This window comes from Nanorana parkeri, unplaced genomic scaffold (genome assembly GCF_000935625.1).
Source record: "Nanorana parkeri isolate BGI_ZX_2015 unplaced genomic scaffold, ASM93562v1 scaffold65, whole genome shotgun sequence".
NCBI lineage: Eukaryota > Metazoa > Chordata > Amphibia > Anura > Dicroglossidae > Nanorana > Nanorana parkeri.
In genome coordinates this window covers 1,918,313-1,936,139 of record NW_017306333.1, presented here as the reverse complement: position 1 = coordinate 1,936,139, position 17,827 = coordinate 1,918,313, and the positions used below count along the sequence as shown (strand labels likewise).

The following is a 17,827-nucleotide window of genomic DNA, read 5'->3' as shown; positions in this document are numbered from 1 at the left end:
TTTTAACATGGGCATGTTGGGTATCTCTTTACTCCTTGTATCCTCATCTTTTATATTTTACAAAAAAATAGGTAATATATTGTGTTTTGGGGCACTAAAATTAACAAGTTAATTTGTAAAAAATATTTAGGTTTGATAAAGAGTTGCACTTATATTGTGACACAGAAAAATTTGCAACTGCCACCATTTTATTCTATACAGTCTTTGCTTTCAGAAAATATATAATGTTAGGGGGGTTTAGGTAAATTCCAGGCCTAAAATTTTGAAATTTAACATGTTTGCAAAAACGCAAAAAAGGCTTTGGCAGCGAAAGGGTTAAAATTAATGTTTTTCTGAATTGAATGCACTATACATGCTGGCTCATTATGCAAATCAGCAAGTCACTTTATTAGGGCTGCTTACAAGCAGGCATTTTGCCAAAAAAATGAATACCATATAAAAATGCACACGGCAGTGTCACAATTCCATTGAACTTATATATTTCGTAAATGGAAATGTACATCAAAGAACATATTTGACTATTTTCATAACTGATACACATTGTTGGCTACAGTTTTTGTTCACCGACATGTTTTCCCTGTATCCGGTGTTTACTCTGCAAAGTCTCCCGACCCACACATAAAGTGTAGAACATTAAATTATTATTTTCTCAATGGATTTGTCCTGTTCCAGAATCCAGATTGGTTAGTAAATGTCCTGGTGTGAAACAGACAGCCCTTGGCACATTTGTGAATCAGATGGTGTAGACACTGGTGCCGAGGTCATTATTCCAACATATCAAACCACAGCCGTCTGTCATAGCATATAATAATCTTTTACCTATAAAACAAGTTGGTATGTTGCATCATTAACATTAGCAAGCTGAAATAAAGCAGCTTTGCTAATGTTTTCAAAACAGAGATTGAAGCACAAATAAGCTAACTGCATTAAAGTTAACTGTGATAACATCCATAAAAAAAATACAGCATGAAAAAAATGGACCTATAGTAACACAGAAAATAAAAAAATGAAGTGTCCCACCATTTACTCCAGAAAAAAAAAAATATTCTCTCTCCAAGCAAATAATTTTTAACTTTTCAGGAATGTATACAAAAGTTACCTCTCCTGTAGTATATTACATTGATGGATTACTACTGTGTCATTTAAAGGAGGACTATGGGGTAAGTCTTTTTCCCCATAGTTCTCCTAAGGGTCACGGGAGGACATATACTAGCGTCCTCCCGTGACCCAAAGCTCAGTATATCGCGAGCTACAGCTTATGGTATACTGAGAGCGCTGCAGCCGGGACGGATCCCGACATTGCTGTCAAGATCCACCCAGCTGCGTGATTGACAGCTGGCTCTGCCTACCTATGCCAGTCAGCACTGGATGATCGGACAGGAGAGGTGGGGAGGGAATCCCTGCAGGGAGCCGTGAGTGACAATCACGGCCCTCTGCAGGGACATGATCGAGAAGTGAGCGAGCGACGGTATGTGTTCGCTCACTTCCTGATCTATTGAGCCGACGTGTGACAGTTTCATTGTCACAGGTCGGCTCGAACTGTGGTTCTACCTCTCGTATGTACCTAAAATATAGGCTTTATAAGCAGTTGGCCTGAAATAACCAGTTAGTAAAGATGGCAACTGTGAAATCCAGAGGTCCTTTTAAATAGTCCCCCAGGATCAGTCCCTGCTGCATTAAAGTGCACCTATACTCATATGTGAATATAGCTATGTTAAAATTAATATGTTGTGCAAGACGCATGGAGGCAATCATGGAGGCTATCATGTTGACCTTCTTGATTCAAAAGTCACTAATCTGGAACGAGTATGCAGATAAGGACTTGTGACTTTTCTTTAAAGAAGGACTCTAGGAAATGTAAAAAATAACCCTTGCAGTGGGGCTACCCCCAAACTGCAAGGGTTAAGGGCTTGTTTTGGTCTAAGGGCTATAATAAAGACAATATAATCACCTAATCCTCGGTCCCACCTGACTGCTAGACTGGTCCCTGCAGCCTCTTCTCCTATGGGCTCTTGGAGTCTGAGGACCATCTTTCTCTCCACTGGCTCCCACTTGCCAAAAAATTCAAAATACTAACAACATACAAGGCCATCTACACCGCTGGCCCCAGCTACATCACCAACCTCATCTCAAAATATTACCCAAAGCATCCTCTCCAGACCTCCTGCTCTCCATTTCCTCCCATGCTCCCCTCCAGATCTTCTGCAGAGTGTCTCTCATCCTCTGGAACTCCATACCCCAATCTGTCCACGTATCTCCTACTCTGTCCACCTTTAGGCGATCCTTGAAAACCCATCTCTTCAGGAAAGCCTATCCCACCTCTACATAATAATTGTCCTTTACTTCTTCCATCAGCTCCTCTTTGACAATTAATGCCTTTTGTATTGCTTGTCCCTCATACTAGATTGTAAGCTCTCACGAGCAGGGCACTCCTAACCCTCCTGTACTGAAATTGTATTGTTAAAGGAGAACTATGAGGTGAGTGAAAATCAATCATGCTCATAGTCCGAGCCGATGTGTGACAATGAAACTGTCACACGTCGGCTCAATAGATCGAACACATAACGTCGCTCGCTCACTTCTCGATCATCTCCCTGCAGAGAGTGGTGACTGTTAGTCACGGCTCCCTGCAGGGATTCTCCCCCTCCCTCTCCGATGCTCCAGCGCTGACTGGAGGAACGGACGGGGGAGCGGGCAGGACACTGCCTCTAGATAGGCAGAGCCCGCTGTCACTCACGCAGCTGGGTGGATCTCGACAGTAATGTCGGGATCCGTCCCGGCTGCGGCAGTCTCGCGATATACTGAGCCTTGGATATGGATGTCACCAGCACTCCAGAAACGACAGCTTTAAGCCTGATGAAGGGGACCCTGTGCGGCCCCGAAAGCGCTTGATTCCTTTCGAGTGAATAAAATGAAGATTCACTAAAATCTTTTGTTATTTTGTCGTTTCTGGAGTGCTGGTGACATCCATATCCAACGATTATATCTGATGCGGCGCCATCCGTAGTCATTGCGAGCACCCACATCTCCACATGGGAAGTCCGGTAAGGAGTGCTACAGGTCCTTGGACATTTATACTGAGCCTTGGGGCACGGGAAGACGTTAGTATATGTCCTCCCGTGACCCTTAAGAGAACTATGGGGAAAAACACTCACCCCATAGTTCTCTTTTAACTGTATTGCCTCCCTCCATTTTGTAAAGTGCTGCGCAAACTGTTGGCACTATATAAATCCTGTATAATAATAATAGTTTTACTCACAACAGCTTTACTTTAAAAGCCATACTAAGTATAAATAAAGAGTAATATGGAAGGGCTGAAATTCTAACCTTTCTAACAGAAAATGCTGCTGCATGCTCCCTTCAGTGTTTGCCAAGTGTCTGAAGGTCTAGACACATCTTTGCTACTAAAGGAGAGGATCAGCTAATCTGTACTTTGGTCTTCTCCTTCAGAGACACATGACCAAGTCTTCAGACTTTTACACTTGTGGGCGGCACTGAAGGAAACTTGGAGCAGATTTTTTCCCCAGAAGAGGTGAAACTTATCTCATACACTAACCTGTAGTAGTTGCTACAGAAATCAGGCGTTGTATGGCTAGCTTTAAACGTAAATAAGAAGATTGGCGATTCTATGTTTTCCATAATGCGTTACTGTCAACACATAACGTAACTTTCAGAGCCTTTAGGAAGCAAAATAGTGTTTAAGTGTGCACATGTGTATGTTGGGCACAGTAACTACACATGAATAACCAGATTATTGATTCTTATGCCTGCATTAAAGGAGAACTATAGGGTTAAGGCTTTAGACGCCACAGTATACAGCGAGCTACTGCTCGCGGTATACTGAGACGCCGCAGCTGAAGCGGATCCCGACAATTATGCCGGGATCCGCCCAGCTGCGTGAGTGACAGCTGGCTCTGCCTATCTAGAGGCAGAGCCAGCTGTACCCGCCCCCTCCCCCGTCCGATCCGCCAGTCAGCGCTGGCGGATCGGAGCAGGGAGGGGGGAATCCAGCCCCTCCCCTGTCACGGCAGAGAGCTTTGACAGGATCAAGAGGTGAGCGAACGCCGGTATGTGTTCGCTCACTTCCCGATCTACTGAGCCGACCTGTGACAGTCTCATTGTCACAGGTCGGCTAGAACTATGAGGTGAGTGAAAAGCACTCACCTCATAGTTCTCCTTTAAAGATCTCACGGCCAAAGGATCCATGATATACAATGTTAGAAGGTCAGTCCACCCAAACTTAATATTTTATTTACGGATGCATGCTGGCAAGTCCAGTAACATGCTGGCATTTAACATCCCGCATATGATGGCATATTCTGCAGCTTAGTGTCCAACTCTGCCCGCCAGCAATGGCCTTTATGGGTCTTTCTATACTTTTTTCAGGTCATAGACTGTGACAACATTGAAGACAAAACATCACCCTGACAGCCAGACAACTGTGACATCACCATGACATTCTCAAAGAAGAAGTCACCAGTGACAGACCCTATACTTTTCTCATGACAGAGTCACTTTAAAGAATGATGGGGCTAATTCACTGAAGCCAAATAGGCCGTTCACTTTGCAAGGGAATTTCCCCTTAGCTTACTGAATCTGGTAAATATTCATCTAAAGAATATCCAATCACATGCAAGGAAAATAAAAACTGCATATTTGCTTGACCTTGGATGATGGAAGCCAGCAGAGCTTCACCTCATTCTCTAAACTAAGGACAATTCCTTTGCAAAGAGCAAATTCCCTTGCAAAGTGAACAGCCTATTTGCCTTTAGTAAATCAAGCCCTTTGAGTCTAACAAAGCCTATATTATTTCTTTGTTATTAAATACATTGGTAAGATGTCCCATTTGTACAAACCAGGCCAGTAAAATACCAGCCCCGTGGCAGTCCTTATTATGCAACAAGCCAATGGGTGATTCCTTCAAAAGCATCCATCCTCTACTGAAATTTCAATTCTGATTGACTGGCCCTTTAATCTAATGGCTGCTCACTTTGTTAGTCAAATCAAGTAGGTGTTTAAAACAGTTAAACATATATGTGTGCTCCTAAAGCTTCCAGTGTTTGTTCTAAATTGTTCTTGGCCAGACATTGTACATTGAACCGTTCCACAAGGCAGAGTATCAACTCATGACCACTAGTCAGTGAATGAATTCTTTTTGTTAATCAATTTCACACAATAGTAATGACTGCCAGCATCTACCACAATCCAGAGTCTGATGGGGATGAGTGGAACAAAAACTCCAAAAACACTTCACTAATGTGATCCCACAGGTCACAATACTGTCATGTAAACAAACTTAGAAACCTTAGCAACATGTTATTATTAGATCTTCCATGAACAGTCACTCTGCCCGTTCTAACTTGGTGCTGGGCTATTGTCCTGAACAATATGCTTTGTTATTTTAGAACACGTATTTTACTTTACAGCGTGTTCATACAGGGCTGCATAACTACAGTGTTGTACCCATAGTAATATACTCCCCAGGAGCTGTGAAAATATTGACAATCCTTTACACTTAAAAATGATATGGCTGCTGCATAGAATGCATTGCTGGTGCTGTCTATCTCTGACCTGGCAAGGTATTTCCATCAATGTACTGATCCCTCCTCCCCAAATCTGACAGCGTAATATGACAACTGAACTTGGATTGGACTGCTTAAAGGAGCTACAGCTGTCGAGATCCACCCAGCTGCGTGATTGACAGCTGGCTCTGCCTATCTAGAGGCAGAGCCAGCTGTACCCGCCCCCTCCCTCGTACGTTCCTTCAGTCAGTGCTGGAGGATCGGACAGGGGAGGGGGGGGGAATCCCTGCAGGGAGCCGTGACAGTCACGGCTCTCTGCACGGATAGATCGAGAAGTGAGCAAGCGACGGTATGTGTTCGCTCACTTCCCGATCTATTGAGCCGACCTAAGACAGTTTCATTGTCACAGGTCGGCTAGAACTGATTTTCACTCGCCTCATAGTTCTCCTTTAAGGTTAATAACATTTTCAAATTGTGATATTAACAAAGCAGATCACCGCTCACATCCTCCATTAGCCCTCATCTGGGAGCTCAGCAGGTGCCGATCACAAGCTTGTCTTTGCTTCTCTCATGTATCTGAAACAAATTTGATCACACATTGTTATTCTTCACTGAAAACACTTTATTCCACCTTCTTACCCAGTATACAATTTCAGCTTCTCCACTTCTACTGTTGCCCACCTCTAAGAGCCCATTCACACCGGATCCGTTGGGTTGCTGTCCGTTGCACTGCAGTCCGTTTTTCAACAGATGCTAACAGAAGGACACCAAAAAATTATTGGGATGACTGCTCCATTACGTTGTGTTACTCTGAAAGAAAAAGTAGAACACAGCACTTTTTTTCAGCGCAATGTAACACAATGGATTCGGTGTGGACTAGTCCCATTCATTTTTCAGTGTCCTTCCATTAGCATCTGTTGGAAAACCGATTGCAACGCAACAGAACAGAAGGAAATCGGAAGGTACAATTGCAAGTCAACGGACCCTCTGCTGTGTTGTGATTCCCTTACGATTTTGGTGTGATTGATCCCTAAGGCATTTGGGCTTATTTATAGACATTTATTATCTATGAACCGCTGCCTTGTTTCGAATGGGCTCAGTTCACACCACTGCATCGCATGGCTTTGGTGACTTTAGCGCGGGACTTTCTAATACAACCATAATGCCAAAAGAGGGTTGCAAATGCTTCAATGAATTGCTACCAGTATGTTAGAGTTGCGACAGATTCATTTACACCTTACCGACATGTACATGAATCTGTCGCAAGTTTGTTTCATGGATAGGAGATATTATTCTATTATACAGGATTTATATAGCGCCAACAGTTTGCGCAGGGCTTTACAATATAAGGAAGACATTACAATCACAATACAAATAAAGACAAGATGGTTAGGAGGGTCCTGCCCGTGAGAGCTTACAATCTAGAAGAAATAATAATGAATTCCTTGGCTATTCTTTTGACACATATTTGTCAGGGACATTATTTAGCAGTGGGGACATCCGGTTACCCTAGGGCACGTGAAGATTGTAGTGAAGGGTGTACGAGTTCCTGTGTTTGTCCCCATGACATGATCATGGTGCTGACTGACAGCCTCTAGTGTCTGTATAAGAGGCCAAGAGGGAGGAGGGGTTCATAGGGGCAGCTGCTCCTCCTCCCCAGGGAACCCCGTCTCCTCCACGCTTCATGCACCATGCCATACATCAGAACAGCCTGAGCTCACAAGCAACCACACAAACACAGCTCTGTCACCAAGCTGGCCAGCACAAGGACAGCAGCTGGCTAATTTATGTTTCTGGTTGCTGCCCTCATCTATATACAGACCTGTACACCAACCCTGCTCCTTCATGTGGCTGTAATCATCTGGATACACTGCATTGCTGTCTGAAAGATCACTAAAGTATAAACAGTATAGAAACCAACATCAAAGCCTCACTACAGGCAAAATGTTGGGAAAGAGTTCAAACGTTTAGGTTTTTATAACTGTGACCTCATTGAGGAATTTCCTTCTCACTTCCTGTGTGATCAGAGGGACAGGAAATAAGACGATCGCTTCAACACAGATACAGAAGCCACTGTTTTAGAAGCACGGGGAAGGCTTAAATTATATTTAAATCCATAACTTTCTTTCTATTTTGGATAGCGCAGGGGAAGGTTAAAACTGCTGTCAGTTTTCTTCTTCTTCTGTTTCATTAGGGAGATTTTTCTTCACTTCCAATCCTGTAGACTCAGCAGGAAGTGAAAGGATATCTTTCCAATGTGAGGGAAATCCCCCTCTTGGATAGTTGTCTTGGGAACAAGAGTCCCCATTGGAAGATTTCCCCTTGATTCCTATTCTAGTAGCAAGTCCTAAATTTGGATTTACGCTCATTTTTGTTATCAGTGACATTGGTGATCAGGACAATGATGATGATCAAGACAATGTCTGTGTCCTAACAGTGACATTTCAATAGAGTTACAAAGAAAACAAAAAAGGTCAACAGTCTGATGTGCTAAAATCAGCACTTTGTACAGCTTCACTTCTGCTGTGGTGGCTGTGTGGTAGTGCATGCTGCTGATGTGAACGGACACTTAGGGGTAAAGTTATATCTATTCCAGGTGGATGCCATTTATAGGGATGCACTAATACCGTTTTTTTTATATCAAGTACAAGCACCGATATTTTGTTTTCGGTACTTGCTTATACCAAGTACCGATACGGGTGCTTCCGCTGGCATGGAGCCGGCTTCTCGGCCAATCACATGCTAACCGGCTTCCTGATTGCCTGGGAAGCCGGCTCCATGTTGATTGGCCAGCTTCCCAGCCAATCAGGAAGCCGGGAGGCGGGTCATTACTCACCAGCTGGCTTCCTGATTGCTTCCTCCGGTATCGGGGAAGGTATCGGAGCATTTGGGCAAGTACAAGTACAGTACTCGTCTAAATGCTACTATCGGTATCGGTGCATCCCTAACCGCTAATACTCTACTAGCGCCCCTAGATGGCACTGACAGCTATAGGGAATTCCAGTACTCGTCAGCGCCATCTAGGGGCATTAATACTGTCTGAACACAATACGCCAGCGGAACTTTTATAAATGAACCTCAAAGCTAAAGTTTTCTTTATAAAGACAAAATCTACTCTTTTTTCCATTATACAAAGGGTGTGTTTTTTTTTGTGGGTGGTGTATTTTGGGTAGCATAGTTTATTTAATTTACAGGGTTATTCACAAAAGGGTGAAGAGTTTGGAGAAAGCAGGAGAAGTGAACCATCCAGGCCAAAATAGCTGAACTGAAAAAAATCTCCAATTCAGCTCACTTTCCAGATCAACTATGTTGCCCTAGAACCTGTTAGTATTTTTCTTTTTTTGTGTGTGTATTTGATAGTATACTGTAACTTGCAGGCTGGAACACACCTTTGTGCAGCAGTGCGTTACTGCAATGCACGTTAGTATGTTGAAGTGACATTCAGCAATATAGCATGTAAACTCACATACAGCATACAGACATATTCCACAAACGCACTGCGTGACAAGGAAGCCATCAGGATACAATATGGGAGCTGCCACTGATGACCTGTGTGAGCTATGGCACTGTCATCCTCACCCTTCCCTATTTAGTGAGTCAGTGACCCAAAACAAGCCTGGACATATCACATGTCTCCACACCGCACATGTATATGCTTGTTCCAGGTCAGAGAGAAGTCACCACATGCAGCTCTCAGAATTCTATCCCAGCAGCTTTATTTTTTTTAAAATAGGTTTTCTGACCCTTTAAGTATATTGCAATAAAAAATACCCTACCACATCACTTCTATGCTCTCCTAAATATGTGAACACAAAAACTGTTCGCTGCTTAGCAACGCTCTAGCCGCTTGCGATCTGTTGGTCACCTGGAGACGAGTCCCCTCCCTCCCCGAACTAGTGGCCGTCGTCCGACGTCTCACCACAACGGGCAGCTCAGCCCCTGTTTCACTTTCCCCGGTTCGGGGCAGCCCGGTGCAAGACCAGGCGGCGTGTTAGTGAGCCCAGGGTAGGAAGTGTAACGGTGCCCCTCTCCAGTGAGGGGGGAGGAGGAGGAGGAGGAGGTGATCACAGTGCTGTGGGCGGGGCCTATGCTCCCGGCTGTTCCCTTCCCATACTGACTCCCTCGGGTGCTCGCCTGAGAGCGGAGGAGGCAGCGGGGCCGCCCGTGCTGTGCTGGAGAGTGACGGGGATGCCGGGGCGCTGCCGCTCTGATCGGAGAAGCCGGGGAGCGGAGGTAGTGGAGACGGTGGGGGATCGACAGCCCGGATCTGGAGTTCGAGTCCCTGCTCCCCTCTGGCCTCTCCCTCCTCATCCGCCATGTTAACCAGAAAACCCGGGGCGGCCGTGGCTGTACATCCGGCCGGTAAGAGTGGAGCCCCGGGCGGACGTGGGGGTGAACTGTAAAGCCATGTGGGTATATAATGAAGGAGTCACTTTGGTGAAATGAGAGATCCTAAACAGTCGGGGGACCCTGTCATCTTCTCTAACAGGCCGATCGCCTATGCAGGCCTGCACGGGCTCATAGGGGTTAAGTCACCTCCCCCACCTTTGTTACATCGTGCACCTGGGAGACACTTTTTAGCAGCCCTGTAGACTGTATGAAGGGGAAATGGATGTGTGACAGCGATCAGGAGATGAGCCAGACAGGGACAGCATACTTGAAAACAAAGCACTGTCTGACTTGGAAATCCTGTTTGCTTCACTCTCCGTTTGTAATAAATGGCTGGCTAATCTTGGATCATGGGTTTATCCCTAACAATGGCATCCTTGACATAGCAGATTGTGTGACAGAGGAAGGGGTGGGGTGCCTTCTATGGCCATCGGGTCTACTCTACGCTTTGGCCCCCATGTTGTCACCTAAAGCATTTTAAACGGTGCATGTTGTGGATGCTATAATCCTAAATTATGGTTTGTGCCTTCTGTGCTTTAGGCAGAGGAAGCGAAGGTACTAGCCAGCTGCAGCCATCTCCAGCCCTCCCCCGATCCGCGGCTGGCACGGGGCCACCATCGCCTGTATCCCTGCCACCACTGAGAACCCACAACGCAGCGCACACGGTAAGAATTATAAACTGAACTTTCATATAATCTGATATCATTTCAAAATAGGAGTATCCCTTAATACAGGGGTGCTCCAGCTGTGGTGCAACTACAGCACTGTGGCTCAGTGGTTAACACTTCTCCCTTGTAGCACTGAGGGTCCTCGGTTCGAATCCCGGTCTGGACATGATCTGCAAGGAGTTTGTATGTTCTCCCTGTGCATGCGTGGGTTTCCTCCCATGCTCCAAAGACATGTTGGAAGGTTAAGTGGCCCTGTATGCATGTACAATAGGGTCCTTAGATTGTAAGCTCCTTGACGGGAATGTGCAGTATGTAAAGCACTGCATACATTTTCAGCGCTGTTTTAAATTCCTGTAATAAATAAGTGAATAAATTCCCATGGTTGTGAGCTTTGCAATGCCACATGAGACTTGTAGTTCCACAACAGCCACTCTGCCAAGGTTGCCTACCCCTGCCTTTTCAGATTGCCATATTTTAGCAGTCTCCCAGCCTTCCAAATACAGCCAACTGTGTGGTATTAATAGAAATAAATGTGCAAGGTACAGTCAGCCTGACAGCCAGGCAGAATTTCGATTTCATGTCTGTAGAGCAGACAGCGGGGCCGCTCACACATTGCATGCTTAATAAATGTAACCATGTTCATGACTGCTGCAAAGATTCTTAACACAAATGTCTTTTGATGGGTTTAAAGGACTTAATCTCAAGTGACTGGTTACTATGAAATTCCCAGGACTTTAATTACCGAGCCTGATTTGTGTGAATGTTATTTACAGCTGCCACTAATTACATGTAGTATTTTTAGGTCATATCTGTGTTCCAAAAGAACATAGTTGACTCTTGCATATCTATGTAGTGCTCGCCTGGCTAAATAGAATGGTAGTGGTGCTCCGTGTGCAGATAACACAAGAGAAGACTCTGCCTTTTATTTTGATTTGTCAGTATCTCTGGGGTGAGCATATTCTTTCCAGTTATACTGTGCTAGGTTTTCACCTTGCATGAACTCTTTAGAAGAAGAGAAAGATGTCATTGAGTGTCATTGTTATTTGTAACAGATTGCTTTCCTTAATAATAATAATAAGGTAATTCTGCACTAAACCCTCTGTGTTTATGTCATAACACAATCTTATTGTTTCAGGGCCTTAGAGTAGAAGTCTCTGTTCACACCCGTCCATCTGCATTTTCATGGTTTTTTTCATGCCTTTTGTTGCCCTTATTTGCATGCGTTATGCGTTTTGTCCTGTGAAGGTAAAATAAAGAATAGGTTGCTAGGGGTTGTCATACACCAAAGTGGACAACATGCATGGTACAAGCGGTTTTCATGTGTTCCCAGTCTGTGTCACACCACAAAGAAGCACCTGCACCATTTCCGAATCGCACAGTAGTGTGTTGCATAGGTGTAAACGGCCCCATAGAAAAGTATGGGATTCGTTTGGTCCTGTGACGGTCAATGATGTAGGTGTAATGGGGTTAATTACAGTTAGCAGCGGGCCCCAGTTTTGTTATTCAGTTAAATATTGAGCTGCAGAATGCCAGTTCTAGGATATGTTTGACCCCTGCTGAAAACTCGAGGTTTAGGGAACTGCCCATAGCCAACAAGGTATATGTGACAATTGTATTGCACAGAGTAACAGTGCAAGGATCAGCTTTTGTAGGTCTATATCTGTGGATTGGAGGTAAAAGTCATTGGAGAAAGAAAACTCCCTTAAAACAGGTTCATGGTGTGGGTGGTGAAGGATCTCAGTTGTCACTGATGAGGGATGGTTTATGTTTTGGCTGAGGTATTATTAGACAGGATTTATAGAGGCCAGCAGTTTTGTGCAGAGCTTTACAAAAAGGAAGGGAGCCGCTACTGTTACAATACAATACCATACAAACCATACAAGAGGAATAGGAGGGCCTTGTTTGTACTTTGACCCTTTCTCTTTATAGCAGTAGTTTCAGCTATAAATTGAGTGGGGCTGATATCTAGAAATATTTACTTCCTTGTTTTTCCTGTTGTACATAAATACATCGGGGATGTCCTTGGTGGTTGTTGGTGACAAGTTTTTTTTTTTTTCCATTTCAATTTAATATTTTACTTCCTTCATTTCTAGTTCTCTTTTAGTGTGCTTTTCATTCCTGTTGAACAAAAAAAGTAGGTCCTGCTACTAAAGAATAGTATCTAATATTCTGTAAAAAAAACAAACAAACCTGAGATCTGAATGCATGGTGGTAGAGCAGCTCAGCAGAAATGTACACTGCCCTGTGCAGTTGTGGTACTTTTTGTTGCCATGTAACCAGGACTGTATGTTCGCCTGAGGCCTTATGAATGAATTGTCTGAATGAAAACCAGTTTGCACTACCCTAGCCACAGGAAACTGAAATGTTGATAGGAAGGAAATACAGAAAGTTTAGCAGTCCGACACCTTATACTTGAGGCCCTTAGTGGTTTCACATATTGAAAGCAGTAAGCAGAGTATATTTTTAACCTATTCATTTTGAACAGCTGGATTTATATCCATCCAAAGCACCACATGCACGGATAGGCTGACATAACTACAGCGTGAAGTGTTAGGTTACATAAGGTGATGGCTCCGAGGATTATGCACTGTTTCCAGGCCATTCCAGTGAGAGGACAGGCCTGAGGTCAGAGAATACACCAGGCTGTAAAATAGCCTCACCATCCGCTAGCTGATTAAAATGATTGAGAAGATCCTTGAAGAATGCTTTAGACTTCTGAAAGGGACAGATTTAAAGGAGAACTATGGGGTTAGGGCTTTTCCCCATAATTCTCCTAAGGGTAACGGGAGGACACAAACTAGCGTCCTCCCGTCACCCTAAGCTCAGTATACCGCGAGCTGCAGCTCGCGGTATACTGAGACGCCACAGTATACCGCAAGCTACTGCTCGCGGTACACTGAGACGCCGCAGCTGAAGCGGATCCCGACAATTATGCCGGGATCTGCCCAGCTGCGCGAGTGACAGCTGGGTCTGCCTATCTAGAGGCAGAGCCAGCTGTACCCGCCCCCTCCCCCGTCCGTTCCGCTAGTCAGCGCTGGAGGATCGGAGCGGGGAGGGGGGAATCCAGTCCCTCCCCTGTCACAGCTCTGTGCCGTGAAAAGATTGAGAAGTGAGCGAACACCGGTATGTGTTCGCTCACTTCCCGATCTACTGAGCCGACCTGTGACAGTTTCATTGTCACAGGTCGTCTAGAACTATGAGGTGAGTGAAAAGCACTCAGCTCATAGTTCTCCTTTAAAGGACTTTTCATATTTTCCTGAGTTTTCTGTGTAAATGCGGAATGTGACACATGGCATCTGCATGCAAATGAATCGCATGGCACAGCACAGTGAATGCACGTTGCATGTGATGAACACAACTGTGTCTGGACAGGTTGGGTTGAAGCTGAAAAGCAAAATAAAGATATCACGAGCTGTAGCTCGCGGTATACTGAGCTTAGGGTGACGGGAGGACGCTAGTTTGTGTCCTCCCGTTACCCTAAGGAGAACTATGGGGGAAAAACACTGACCCCATAGTTCTCCTTTAAATCTGGTTTTTAAAAAAGGCAAGAGATGAGCATTTGCATCATAGGTAAATGTTAATAATGGGTTACTTTACACAAAACCCATATGTCTGGAGAGTTAAACCACCTGTCAATTTATTTTGTGGAATCCACACCTGAGATTCTAAAGGTGCCCATACACTGCACGATTCTCGTACGAGAATTGCGGGAAATCCCGCGATCATACAAGAATCGTGCAGTGTATGTATCGTACAGTAGAAACGGTTGCACGTCTTCCATCGAACCAGCAGGCTAGAAAACCTGCCGGGAATCGTACAATTCTCGGCGAGTTAGTGGCCTGCTGGTTCGACAACTGCCGAACGGGCCGGTGTGCGCACGCGCACACAGCCCGTTTGCAGTCATCTTAAGCCCGCCCCTCATTGCAGTCATCGTAAGCCCGCCCCTCAGGGGGGCGGGCTTGCGATGATCGCTAGTACGATCTGCCTGTCCAAGATGGGCAGATCGTACGTTATTTAAGTACTTTACAACCCTCGCAAGACAAAAGTCTTGCGAGGGTTGTAAAGTGTATGGGCACCTTAAGTCTGATTATTTGCTGTTGCCATTTTGAGGGGTTCCCACTGTTTTCTTTTATGTATTATAGGGCAGCCTTTCATAATCGGGGTTCCTCCCAGAGGTTGCTAAGGCCAAATTAGATTATAGACAGAAGTATGCCTTTAAGAAAGTGAGTGCTTCAGGGCTGAAAGAGTAATTGTAGCAATTTGCCTTGGCCAGCTGTTGTCTGAATAGTATCTATTGACAATATAGACTCTGCCCTTTCGGAGACACTTTGTAGCAGATGAATAGAATCTGATCATATTTCATCTGATACCTCCAATCCCCTGCTGCCTGCTGTGGTTCCACCTGCTGGCCTCTGCGTAACTGCAGAGACACAGTAACATAGCATCTGGCCAATGGATCCTCGGCATACTGTGGAAAAACAGGCATCCGGCACACCGGGCAGTGCCGGATGCTAATATATTCCAGCAGCCAGTTTAAATGAGCGAAAGAGTGAAGATTAGAGTTACTGAGGGTGTGTCTGGTAGTTATTACTGCTCTTCTTTTACAGTGTGCCTTTTTTAAAATGTCTTTAATGCCAAACTGCTTTGTTATAAATTGTGATGATGCTTGCCGGCATTGTTGGTTGCAAAAGATATTTACTCTTCGCCTTACTTTATCAATGCTGTACTTTGTTTTTCAGATTGGAGGCAATAAGCACACAATGAATGAGCATCTGCACATTAGCAGCCATGGACAGATCCAGGTGCAGCAGCTGTTTGAAGATAACAGCAACAAAAGGACAGTACTGACAACACAACCAAACGGACTCGCTCATGTTGGCAAGACTGGGCTACCTGTTGTTCCTGAAAGACAGTTAGAAAGCACAAACCGGAGGCAAGGAAGTTCCAGCTCTTTGAAATCTGCTGATGGGACAACCAAAGTGAAGTCTTCTTCGTTAACCCCGGAACAAGCAATGAAGCAATACATGCAAAAACTAACAGCCTTTGAACACCATGAAATTTTCAATTATTCAGAGATATTCTTCTTGGGTCCAAACGCAAAGAAACGTCAAGGTGTAATTGGTGGCCCCAATAATGGTGGTTATGATGATGATCAGGGCTCATATGTGCAAGTGCCACACGATCACGTTGCATACCGTTATGAAGTTCTCAAGGTTATTGGGAAAGGAAGCTTTGGTCAAGTTGTGAAGGCATATGATCACAAGCTCCACCAGCATGTGGCTTTAAAAATGGTGAGGAATGAGAAACGATTTCATCGTCAGGCGGCAGAAGAGATTCGAATCCTAGAACACCTGAAAAAGCAGGATAAAGATAACAACATGAATGTCATCCACATGCTGGAGAATTTCACATTCCGCAATCATATCTGCATGACATTTGAGTTGCTAAGCATGAACCTTTATGAGCTGATAAAGAAAAATAAGTTTCAAGGCTTCAGTCTGCCTTTAGTTCGCAAGTTTGCGCACTCAATCTTACAGTGCTTGGATGCTTTGCACAAAAACAGAATAATCCACTGTGACCTTAAACCTGAAAATATTTTATTGAAGCAACAGGGTAGAAGTGGTATAAAAGTCATAGACTTTGGATCTAGCTGTTATGAACATCAGCGTGTTTACACTTATATCCAGTCTCGCTTTTACCGAGCTCCAGAGGTCATTCTTGGTGGTCGGTATGGTATGCCTATCGACATGTGGAGCTTAGGCTGCATTCTAGCAGAACTGTTGACTGGCTATCCACTTTTACCCGGAGAAGATGAAGGTGATCAGTTGGGATGTATGATCGAATTGTTGGGAATGCCACCCCAAAAACTACTTGATGCTTCAAAACGCGGCAAAAATTTTGTCAGCTCCAAAGGTTATCCTCGATATTGCACTGTTACAACCCTGCCAGATGGATCTGTGGTACTGAATGGTGGTCGCTCTCGAAGAGGAAAATTACGAGGTCCTCCTGGGAGTAGGGACTGGGTAACTGCTTTGAAGGGCTGTGACGATCCCTTGTTTCTTGATTTCCTCTCGCAATGTTTAGAGTGGGATCCTGCTCTACGCATGACGCCCAGCCAAGCTTTACGGCATCACTGGCTACGACGGCGTTTGCCGAAGCCTCCAACAGGGGAAAAAACGCCATCGAAAAGAATAACAGAAAGCTCGGGTGCTATAACATCAATCTCTAAGTTACCTCCTGCATCAGGCTCAGCTGCAAAACTAAGAAATAATTTGGCCCAAATGACTGATGCCAATGGAAATATTCAACAAAGGACCGTTTTGCCAAAGTTGGTTAGCTGATTCATAAACGTTTTTTTTTCTTTAAACACCTTGCTGAGCCTTATGCATACAGCTCAAATTCATAATATTTTTAATTGCTCAGTTTATATCAATACTTTTATCTGTGCAGCCATTGTAATTTTTAGTAACGATGCAATTTTGTATTTAAACAATGGGGACGATGCTTTAAGTTTTTGATGTTATTTTTTAAGCATATCAATTACAATTGGCTTTGTTTAGGAAGTGTCAAATCAGTGGCTGGCCACTGTCTATTGCTTGACTGTTAAACCTAATTTATTGGTGTCCGAAGGATTAGCTACCAACCATTCATTTTGAAGTAATCGCTCTGAGAATCTGGCCCCACAATATTCTAATTTATTTGACAAAGTAGACTTGGACAAAGTGGATGCATCTGTATGTTTGTTTGGTATGAAGACATCATTTCCCAGTGTGCATTTGAGATACTTTGCATATCTTCATACAGTTGAGTAAAGTGTTCTAGGCATGTTAATAATGTAGAGGTATGTGCGAGGAGTGATAAAAAAAAAGTGAAGAGTAATTGTTTGCCAGTAAACCACATCAAACGGCCAGAAATCCGCTTCCAGAGAGTGCAGACTAGTTAAAGCTTGTATCTGATTGATTTCTACATGTGCCACTGCACTTTGTGGATCTATACAATCTCACAGCTGATTAGTGTTCATCACTGCTTGTCACAGTTGATAAAAAATAAAAAGGCCTCGTACTTTTATACGCAGGCAATATTTACTTCAGATATTTTTAGTTTTTTTATGGAGGAGTCAGATTATTTGAACCAATATTTGTAAATCCAGACAAAATGAATATTCACTTAGTGTGATGCAGTGGTATGGAACCCAGGGAATACCATGTTTTTTTATTCTACATACAATTGACGCTTTTAATATATTCT

The 17,827-nt window shown here is 44.1% G+C and overlaps 1 protein-coding gene across 2 annotated transcripts in view; it reads left to right on the top strand.

Annotated features, from left to right (window-relative positions):
- The window catches only part of DYRK2 (dual specificity tyrosine phosphorylation regulated kinase 2), a 28,240-nt gene extending 10,732 nt beyond the window's left edge, over positions 1-17,508 (top strand). Inside the window, exons 1-3 of one of the 2 annotated variants that reach the window (XM_018576375.1) lie at positions 9,579-9,884; positions 10,452-10,576; positions 15,319-17,508. In XM_018576375.1, coding sequence (XP_018431877.1) covers positions 9,839-9,884; positions 10,452-10,576; positions 15,319-16,920 — 1,773 coding nt within the window. In that variant the 5' untranslated portion in view covers positions 9,579-9,838 and the 3' untranslated portion in view covers positions 16,921-17,508. Of the gene's footprint in view, positions 1-9,578; positions 9,885-10,451; positions 10,577-15,318 lie in introns of those variants that run through there. The other variant, XM_018576376.1, reaches the window with a different exon arrangement.
- The last annotated feature ends 319 nt before the right edge of the window (positions 17,509-17,827 follow it).